Below are 10611 nucleotides of genomic sequence, written 5' to 3'. Positions count from 1 at the left end.
TCTTCCGGTCCTGCTTCATGGTGTCCTCCATTCCCTTTTGCAATCATTAGTGCAACAGAAAGGTTAAAGATATAGGGGATCTCATAGGCTTCAATATTTATTTCTGCTGACTCACTACACATGAACAAAAAATTAGAATCCCACTTGAAACAGTCAAAAATTTTGAGGATTGATCTGAGATTAACAGCAGTTATTCCCTAATAAGAACAAAAAATGGGCAAACTGGCGCTCTTTTCTATAATAAAAACATCCTCACATTTACTTTACTAATGAAGTATAATTATTACCCTCTGTACCTCTGCATCACTGTCACGAGGAGAGTCATGAACAAGAGTTGTGAGTGTGACGGAATGACGAGGGCTAGAATTACTCTGAATAGCCTTAGTTACATTCATTGCACCAACTTTCTGATAAATATCAATCAATTTTTAATTTGAGGCCATAGGCTTTCATTCTTTACCAGCCCGCTTCACCTTCTTCGTGGCAGGAGGAACGAGTCTTAATTAAAGCAATGAACTTTTTTTCAGGTTTAATGGTATCGATCGTATTGAGCACTCGTATTATGAGAGTTTTCATTCTCTCTAGATCCAACATATTTGACTAAACATGACCAAATACCAACATCCTGATAAAAGTGAAATAGAATATTTTAGACATGTACATAAATTTGCCTTGGAGAAATGTCAAAATCATAGTAGTAAATTCAAAATGAGGTTATGTAAATAGGTAAGTGAATGAGACTTATCACGTTTGCGTTCTTCCGCATCCATGCATAGACAGACACTATGACACTACATTGACAAATTTAGCAAAATGACAGCAGTTTCTTACCTCCGCGAAATAACCCGTGAAGTAACAACCGAAAGCCTGGCTAGCAAACTTTTTCCGCAAGCAACAGTGTTGCACGTAGTAGTCTCGTTGCAGGGTAAGGGTATGTCCGTCCACGCTGGTGAGGAGAGCAGGGAGCCCGCTAGCAGGGGGTATCGCCGCTCAGGCGCTGAGGGTAGGCCACCATCTCCAGACAGACACTTGGCGGGCGGGCCTACCCGACCCGTCGCAGGCGTTGTCATCGTCGTCTCAGATTCCGACACTTCCCTCATCCCACCGCAGAGCGACTTCTGAGTTCGACGCCGAGTGAAATTATTTTGTATAGTCGGTTCTGATAATAAAGCTGCCTGTGGCCGTGTCGGTTGCAGCTGCAACTGTGTAGTTACAAACAGGGACGGCTGGACAAGCCCAGCACGACGTCGCGAGGAAAAAAAAAACACAAAAAAACTTCGCTGCTGGTTACATATTCGGCATTAGATCACAGTCGATTTCGGATTGGCCGTTGGTACCCTGCATATGTAAGCAAATGGCTGGCTTTAACCACAATTGGAATGTTGTTGCAGGTTTAAACAACTTTCCTTTATTGATTTTATTCATACTTCTGAAGATTCTGCACAATATTTATTTAAGCCTTGATGGGAGTTGCTTGTGGATTTGCTTTCTCTTCCATTTGTACAATTAACATATTTCCGTTTTACATTGCCATGTCGTAAATCTAGATATACGCTTTATCTGCATAGTTAAAAGTAGTATGCAGTAAAACTGATCAAACAGAATAATATTTTATACATATACACATATTTGAAAAAAGATCATTCTAATTTATCTCAGACAAGTTCAATATTTAGTCGTAGATGGCAGTACATGATTTTTTTCCTTGTCTATAACAACAATCTCTTGCACACATATGTGTTGCACGTCAGCATTGGGGGTGTGTAAAAAAGCTTGGATTAGATTTTTTGGTGTTGTGTCTCAGGAAACTTGGATCCCTCTACCCCTGCAGCTCACTTCTTAATCAATTATGCTGAAATTTAAAGACCATTATTATTATAGCCTGGTAAGGATTTGGGGTGGGAGCAGCGTTGAGCCAGTATTTTATTTATGATGATTTTTTTTAAGCGCTTTTTGTTTGTCTTGTTTAATATATTTGGGGAAATGTGAATAAATGCAGGCCACTGAGTAAAAGAGACAAACCATATTTTTTGTAACCAACATAATATATTTAATGGTCAATAGATTTTTAGAAATAAATTATTTTATATACAGTTGGGCGCTTAGTTCCTGAGTAAGAATAATAATTGCAAAAGCGCCTGTCCATTTACAATGCCTTTAACAAATCATTCATGTTCAATAGAGAAGACGATTGTTAACAGAAAAGACAAGGCCGGTAACATTATTAGGCTTAGTTAATAGATATCGGCAGGAAAGCTTAGAGCAATAAAGATACTCTTCAAAAAAGAACCAAATTCAATTGATTTATTAAAATGGGTTTAAGTTGTTCTGATTTAGGTCAACTATAAATTTTATTTAAAAAAGGAAAATGAGTTTAACAATTTGAAGGTTTTGGTTTGTTAGACTGCTAGAAAGTTAACAGCTTAAGAACAGCTTTGGCATACAAAGTAAAAAAATGTGTGGGTAAACTGGAAATAAATAGGCTTCCACTCCACAGGTACACAACAGTCGTTGTTTCAGAGTTGTGTGATATTATTGGTCCAATGCATTTTGTTTCAAATTAAAATGTGACAGTTACAGGAGAGGATCTGTAGCAAAATGGGTGTTGTTTTTAGTCTGGTATGCAAACATTTTCTTGAAGTTGGTTCTATTGTATAGAAACATACATCTCTTATTAATTTATCCTCTGATGTACACATCATTGATTGAAAATTATAAGTTTATGATAGCCATAATGGACTAGCATTGATCAATGAAATATCATATAAAAAGATAAGTCATTCATGTATTATTGCACTAGATTTAGACAGGTTTAGACAGATAACTTTATTAAAGAGTTATGGAAATTGAGGTTTCCTGCAGATGGCGGCATGGGTCAAGCCCATTTGGTGACAAGGCACATTGCTCTTCTTTACTACTGTGCAACTAAGACTACGTGTCAATCAGCAGCAATCTGCAGAAAAGATATCCATTCATTTGGTCTATGGTGAAATGGCATAAAATTGTGTTTTAACATTGCCAGGCTGAATTGAGTAGCTAGTCCTGATTTCAGTTCTCGTGTATGGTCAGCACTCTCAAGCACTGACACTGTGGGAAATTAGTTTACCTGTCTTGCTTAGACAACACCAGACTTGAATTGTATGTGTCTTCCTAGACAGAAAAATAATTTGGATGAACGCTTTGCTATGACACACAACAGTGAATAGAGTCAGATAATGCCTCCAAATACCATGATGCTGTATGATAGGTACACATACAATGTCTTGCACAATACACTTTCACAATTGAATTCGTCTTCTGATAACACATTCACACATTCAAAATATAAACTGTTTCCTAGTAAGTTGCAGTACTATTAAACCACATTTTTGTTAAAAAAAAAAAAAAAAACAGAAAAAACTTATGGACGGGACCTTCAACAATAATTAACAAAACAATTAAAATGTTGGATACAGCTGTCAAAAAACACTCCTTACCTTCACATTTGACTGAAAAAACAAAACAAGTGAAAACTAAACAGTTCACATTTACTCTGGTCTTGTATATCCCCCTTGAGGAAATGGCTGTGGGGTGAAAGAGGGAAGGGTTTGGGTGGGGGTAGAGAGGGGAGAGAGTGAGAGAAGATCAGTACAAAAGAGATTTTCTGTAGGCTTAAAAAAAATGAACAAATTTGTTATCCAATATGCTCAATAAATTTCCTTTTGACTTTAAAGTAAATGTTAACTTTCTTTAGTAGTTTTATCTTTCATTAAATATAAAATTAGATTTGTTAATCCCCCTACAGACTCTGCTCAGGGCAACCGAGGGAAGTGGATGCATGATGGCAGCCAGGCGGACAGTAAGGGCCCCCAACAGGACCCCAACGTGAGCGGTGCGAGATCCTGCGACAGTCTGTGTGCCAAAAGTAATCGAGTAGTTGGTCCCTTTAGCGGCGTCTTGAGCGGGTGGCGTCCCTGCCGGCCCAGCCCGGGGCCCGGCCCGGGGCCCGGCCGCACAGGAGGCGGGCCGTGCGAGTGCACGCGCTGTTCGCGCTGTTCGCGCACCGGCGGCCCGGGCCCCCGCTGTTATATAAACGACTCGCGATCGTCGGCCGCCGATGAGTTGCCCGACGAGGCACCGCAGATGTGCATCTCGATGTCGAGCAGGCGCTGGTCCACCTCCCAGCGCTGCTGCGACAGCTTGGCCGACAGCGAGGCGTTCTCGGTCTGCACCCGCGCCAGCTGCTCCTGCAGCGACTGGATCTTGGCCCTGAGCGCCGCCTCGCCCGTCTCGTCCTGCAGCTGCATCGCCTGCAGCGCCTGTGGCACCAGGCTGCCCGCCCGGGATGTGGCGCGGGAGTGCGGCTGCGTCGCCAGCGGCGCCATCGAGTTGCACGAGACGATGGTCCCTGCGGAGGCAAAAGCAGAGCATTGTCATCCGGGACGGCCGGCCGGGCGGGGCAGAGGGTCACCAGGACGACGACGGACCTGGCGTCGAGTAGGGCTGCGCGCCGGGGGCCGGGTGGACCGCAGCTTCCGATGAGGGCTGGCTCGAGTTGGCACTGCTAGGGGAGTCAACGTTGCGGAGGTGAGGTGGCAAAGATCTAAGTGGAAACACACGAAAAATGCATGTTAGTCTTGACCCTGTAGGCTGGGGGAAAAGCGTAACAGATATACTCAAGCGTGATTCCTGGCAAGGGCATCAAAGTTAAACACTTTCTCGTTCGGTTGACGATGTACCAGATGGCTGTTTCACCCCGCCCCCATCCGCAGTCATATGAGTGTAAGGCCTAATACTCCCCAGTGTTGCGGGTTAGCATACCCAAGGGGCTATGGCGCCTTGTTTTAGTGGCCTAGTTATTGGTTCTGTCAGAGCCTTACGGGCAGATCGGGTAGGCAAACCCGCAACACTGTGATGTATTGCCTTTACAGACGGTACTTGCAGCACGTGCGTGCCTCAAGGCGGATCTCCTACTCCTACTCGCTTGGGCTGTGAGGCGTCTTGGCCAGAGATGATACTACGGCGCGGAGTCGAAACAACCAACCAACTGGTACCTTCATTAAATAAAAGCCAGTGTGACTTTGCCATGTCTTTTATATCCTGTTTCAGGTTTTTCGTTTTCGTAATTGGCGACGATATTAAGTGGTATAAATCAGCCAAGGTATCATCAAAATAACAAATACTTTTTAGAGTGCAAAATCCCACCCTGCACGGCGCGGATTCGTACGCATAAACACACATGCCTTTTCAAACATAACTCAATTCCGTCTGACACTGTCGAAATTAAGCCTTTCGATGCACAATAAGCCCATGCACACTGATTAAGCGTCGCGAAAAAGCACATCGTTTTCCGTAATAAATAAAAAAAGCTGAACTTTAATTTTGGTGTGCATACTTTTATCAGGTGTGCACTTCACCGCCATGTAGGTATTTTTATTAAGTCCACACATGCAGGCGTCCGTATACCGGCTTGCTCACCCACAAAATACAAACCAGTTCTCGAGCCAAGTTTACCTCCATTCAGACAATGCAGTGCTCTTGCAGGCGCGTCACTGTATACTGGCAAGGACATGCACCTGATTCAAAAACTAGTTCTTTGGGGTATCTAAAACGTGCACTGGAAACGCAAGTGAGTGAATGTCGCACACTTGTAGGAATGTGTGAGACTGCCCATTCGTACACTTGGGGGAGTATGAAGATGTGAATTTTCCTTTGAAATTCAGACACCGCACCGCCATGTGTACGAATGGCAGTCACACACCTACAAGTGTGTGGCATTCACACACTTGCGTTTCCGGTGTGAACAAGACAACCAAGCCGCTCGGCACACCTGCACGCAGCACAGAGTGCGCAAACGCCCGCGACCCGAGCAATGGCGCACAGGGAGGCGCATACGACGTGAGCACCATGCAGCACAACAACAGCAAGTATAACGCGGGGGGCTAGAAATGAGTACGGTCCCCTCTCTGTGCGCAGTGCGACGGCAGTGCGACAGCAGCATGTGATGTATATGGGGAGCACGAACCGTCCTGCGCCCGCCAGAGGCGCCAGGGGCGGCGCCAGGGGCGGCGCCAGGGGCGCCAGAGGGAGAGGGCCGAGAGGCAGCGGCACCCGGCCCGACATTAACCTGATGGTGGGCGAGTGGCTGGGGCTGAACATGGAGTTGGCCGTGGTGGTCGAGGTCACGAGCGGCTCCACCGGCGAGATCCACATCTCCTCCAGCGGCACTCGGCCCCGCGACTCCACCAGGCCCGGCGTGGACTGCGACCGGCCCAGCGCCACTGCAAACAGAGTGAGTCGGTTCGATCGGTTGATCCCCGCCCTGCTCCTCGAGCACGGCACAAAAGCGACAAAAGGCAGCACCAGACCAGCCACCTCTCCAGCGAAGCACACTCACCCTTCTCCAGCGGAGCCTTCTTGTACTTCTCCAGGCGCTTGACTGCGATGGCCTCCAGCCGCACCCTCGCCGCCGGGTACTCCTTGAGGACGTCCCACATGTCCTTCTTACTGAGCACGAACAGGTCGCTGTAGCCGACAGAACGCACACTCGCCGTCCGACGGTTGCCTGGACAGTTTAAACACCACCGTTAAAGATCATATACCAAACTGGTCACCGCGCAAAATACATTATTTTGGGACTTGTTTTGACGATTTATTTCGTTTTGGGTCTAGACTTAGTGAGGTCATGGAATTGCACACGTACCTGCAGTGCCCATGTTGAGAATAGAAATCTCCCCGAAGTATGAGCCAGCCTTGAGCGTCGCCAGCACTGTGTTCCCATTGTCCGCCACGACCTGAAGCCGCCCCCTATTCACTATGTACATCTCCTTGCCGACCTCTCCTGTGAAACAAAAAAAAAGGAAAAATGTCAGCGTCTGTCTGGCCTCGCCTTGGTGTGAGGGTAGGAAAAAGGTGAGGGGGGGGGGCGCACTCTCAAAACACAGCGCTCGAAACCTGCAGGAAACGAGACTGCAGCAGAAGATGTCAAAAACAAAACAAAACAGAAAACAAAAAAACACGCTACTTCTTAGAGTCAGGTGCGACCAAGTGCTGTGTATTTACTATTTAGATTAATTCTACGTCACTAATGACAGTGCCACAGACTCGATTTCAACGACGTTATTTCTTAATCAACGGTCTTCTGGTTTAACACTCTTCATTTCCTCCCCTTTATATTTAAGGCAGGGGGGCGGTTGTAGGAGTAGAGGACGGGGGTGGCTTTGAGTATTCTTTTTCCCTGCCTGTGCTCTTCGCCATCCCATCTCGCGATTCGCGTTCGCCCGCCCCGGGCGGATCAGTGTCATCGAATCAGTTTATGCTCGAGGAAGACCCCGGGAGGAGTAAGCGAGCGCCGCGCCAGGGCCGCCAGCCGCCACCCCACCCCTCTGGCAAGACGATATGTTACTCGAGCCGTATTTATATTTACGTGTAGGAGGCAAAGGCGCTCGGGCTAGCGTGGGTCGGAGTAGAGGGGGAGGCTGGACCATCAGCATCGTCGCCTTTGCGTATATTGAAATAGAATAATAAGCAACACGGTGGGGGAGGGGGGAGGGACAGGGGCGAAAATACGTGAAAGGCGCCGCGGGCCGCGCCTTCATTTCAGGTCTCCAGCGCCTGCTTACGGCGGCTGAGCAGAGGCGGTATGGGGAGAAGCGTCGGAGAGCTTCTCGGAAGGGCTCGAGGGGGAGGAGAGCAGAGGAGAGCGCGCGGGGGCAAGGTGCGGCGGCAAAAGAAAAGGAAATGAAGTGACACTATGAGATCTTTGCCTTCCATCTCGAGCTGACCGTGGAGTAATGGACGTCACCGTGATGGCGAGGCGCCGAGGCGCGAGAGAGGAGAGAGAGGACCGCCGTTTTATTTAGAAGAGCAATAAACGTCTCCCCGCCGTGCCGTTTTCAAATTCACGATTTCTGCAAAGAGATTCCAGTGTTTGCCGAGAGAGGAGAAGGGAGGGGGAGGTGGCAGAGGGAGAGAGGGGGAAGGGGAGGGAAGAAGAGAAGTCAGAGAGAGAGAGGGAGAGAGAGGGCGAGAGAATGGGGGTGGGGGTAAGAGGGAGACCGCGATCAAACAGCGCCTGCTCCCCCAACATAATTTTTTTCCGTATAGCCTCCTTTTGCATCCGAGGCGCGCTGTTGCGTTTCGCAAACAGGCTGCTTACCTTTTCTACAAATGTAGTCCCCGGGAGAGAAGAGGACTGGTCTCAGTCGGAGGACGAGCTCGCACAAAAAGCCCGCCTCCGTGTTTTGGAAGATCTCCACCCTCTTGAGCGTGTCCAGATGGACATTGATGGCGATCTCCGCCTTCAGCTTGTCTGCAAATGCACACGACGGCGTTACAAAGTACTCTCAAGGGGTTGCTTCACATGCCTCCCAAATCTCCTGTGAGTCGAACTAAACTCCAACATTTGCCCACATCACACTACTTTACAGCCGATAAATCATCTTACCTGGCAGACAGCTGACGGCTCTCTCCTCGTCCGAGCACTTCTGAGTTAACCACAGGTAGTCGAACCACTTGATGACCTTGACCTGCAGGGACCCTGGAACCCGCCGCATCCGCATGTACGTCTTCACTCCGTCCAGTTTCGCTGCAACAAAAGGAGACAAACATTGCGTAAAAATAGGGCAGCAACGGGAGAAATGAAAAAAATATAAAGGGAAACCGAGGGGGAAAGGAGGGGGGGGGGGCGCAGTCCGCATCTGTGATCACTTTACACTTTCTAGATAAGTTAGTACTGGGACGTGATCTGGCATTGACGGACTTTGGTTCGTGTCAATTTAATTTTAGACACGTTTCACAGTGATGAAAACCCGAGTAAAGCAGTTCTGTGCGATCCCCCGAAAATTTGCGAAAACTCGCGCTAAATTCGCGAAAATCTCTAAAAAAAAAATTGATCCCAACCCCAACTCGTGCCTAACTCGCGACAACTCATCAGCTCGCCAACTCGTTGTACCGGGTGTAACTGAGAATGCGCAACAGTGTTGCGGGTTTGCCTACCCAGTTAGCCCGTAAGGCGCCATGGCCCCTGCAGCCCTGGCGGGTATGCAATCCCGCAACACTGTTGCGCATTCTCAGTTACACCCGGTACACTTATTTTAGGAGTGGGGGAACCCTCGAGCAGTTCAGCGTATATCGTAGAAGTGCTGTTTCCTTGTAACTGCTCTACACTGATGAAGAAAGTCTGCATCTTGTGTGATATCATTGCTCAAGACTTAAGTTGCACACTTTTAAATATTTGACTGGATGTTTGAATGTTCAACAGTAAAGTAGAACACTTGGAAGTGTTTATCTTTAGGGTTGGCCATGGAGCTTTGAAGACTTCAGTGTAGCTTCAAACAGTCAAAGAGGATTCCCTTCGAGGGCGCATGAGATTTATTCCCAGAAAAGCGACCGACCAAATTCACCAGACACTATATGGATTTTTTTTGTCAAATTGGCAGCACTTTTTGAAACGGTAAACGAAACATTGTGTCTCGCAGCGGGTGGCGATGGGGCGGGGGCGTTGTGTTGCAGGCAGGGGTGGAGGTGTAGCGGCTCTCAAACACCACCCCGGATGATTGCAGGACCAACACTGCCTCCATGCTCGGCCCCGCTCGCCGTCCCCGCCGTCCCCGCCGTCCCCGCCGTCCCCGCCGTCCCCGCCGTCCCCGCCGTCCCCGCCGACCCCGTGGCCGCGCAGCGAGAGCGCCGGCGGGGTGTTGTATCAACATGGAAACATGTATAATTGGCCGGGCGCGTTTATGCAAACTCGATACTTGGACAGGGATGGCGGGGTACGGGGTATATACGGCGACACGGCGTAGGGGGGGAAGGGGTCGCGGGCCTGCCTCTGACAACGGCACACTGGAAACACCAGAGCGCGAATGTCACGCCCTGCAGTTATGAGCCGCGGATCCAATCACACGGCTTTATAGGTATTGGTAGATTTGCGACAGCTCATTCACTGTGTTGCAGGGGAGCGGCCACTGTGAAAAATGAACGGAAATTAACAACGAGTCGACACAAAGTGCCTCGGAATTTACAACTTAAAACTGTAATTTTACGACACAAATGAAAAAGTTTTCAGTAAACCTACGACCATTTTTCACAGTGACCACAAGCCATTCGAACACTTGCAAAATTTGTCCTTTTACTCACTTTAAGAGTAAATGGAGCGGTCGCTCGCGAATCCTGCAGCACTGTAGCTTACGGTCGATATTCACTGTAAGCTACGTACGGTGAATATCACTATAAGTTACGGTGTTGCACCCTGATTCACCGTAGCTTACTGTGACATTCAACCGTAACTTACAGTTTCCTTCACCGTAGCCTATGGTGAAGATTGACCGTAGGCTAGCTGCTGCTGGTGCAGGGTAGCTGTAGCTTACGGTGAAATTCACCGTAAGCATTGAGCAGTGTTTTTGACAGTGAATTCCCCTCGACAAGACACTCCCTCTCGAGGGCGGTACCGCCCCCTGCGCGCGTCACGTCGCCCGTTACGCGCCTCTACATCTACTTCCGGCTCTGCGTCGCCGCGCCACCCTTTACAGCCGCCGCGCCCTACAATGTTTATGTCCGCACCCGGCAAAATTTCAATTCATCATTTCCCACGCTTTATGTCTCCGCGCAGAGCAGTAAAAGCGGCGCGCGGCC

The 10611-nt window shown here is 48.3% G+C and overlaps 1 protein-coding gene across 2 annotated transcripts in view; it reads right to left on the bottom strand.

The window, feature by feature from the left end:
• The window catches only part of LOC113204683 (cyclic nucleotide-gated cation channel alpha-3), a 9654-nt gene extending 1092 nt beyond the window's left edge, over nt 1-8562 (bottom strand). Inside the window, exons 1-7 of one of the 2 annotated variants that reach the window (XM_052270121.1) lie at nt 8426-8562; nt 8138-8290; nt 6683-6820; nt 6377-6544; nt 6005-6260; nt 4467-4582; nt 832-4387 (exon numbers count right to left, since the gene is read on the bottom strand). In XM_052270121.1, the coding sequence (XP_052126081.1) occupies nt 4065-4387; nt 4467-4582; nt 6005-6260; nt 6377-6544; nt 6683-6820; nt 8138-8290; nt 8426-8540 (1269 nt within the window). In that variant the 5' untranslated portion in view covers nt 8541-8562 and the 3' untranslated portion in view covers nt 832-4064. The remainder of the gene's footprint in view (nt 1-831; nt 4388-4466; nt 4583-6004; nt 6261-6376; nt 6545-6682; nt 6821-8137; nt 8291-8425) is intronic. The other variant, XM_052270122.1, reaches the window with a different exon arrangement.
• Between the last annotated feature and the right edge of the window lie 2049 nt (nt 8563-10611).

The sequence above is a fragment of the Frankliniella occidentalis genome, unplaced genomic scaffold, assembly GCF_000697945.3.
Source record: "Frankliniella occidentalis isolate FOCC.00 unplaced genomic scaffold, Focc_3.1 Scaffold111, whole genome shotgun sequence".
NCBI classification, from domain to species: domain Eukaryota; kingdom Metazoa; phylum Arthropoda; class Insecta; order Thysanoptera; family Thripidae; genus Frankliniella; species Frankliniella occidentalis.
This window is presented reverse-complemented; position numbering and strand designations above follow the sequence as displayed.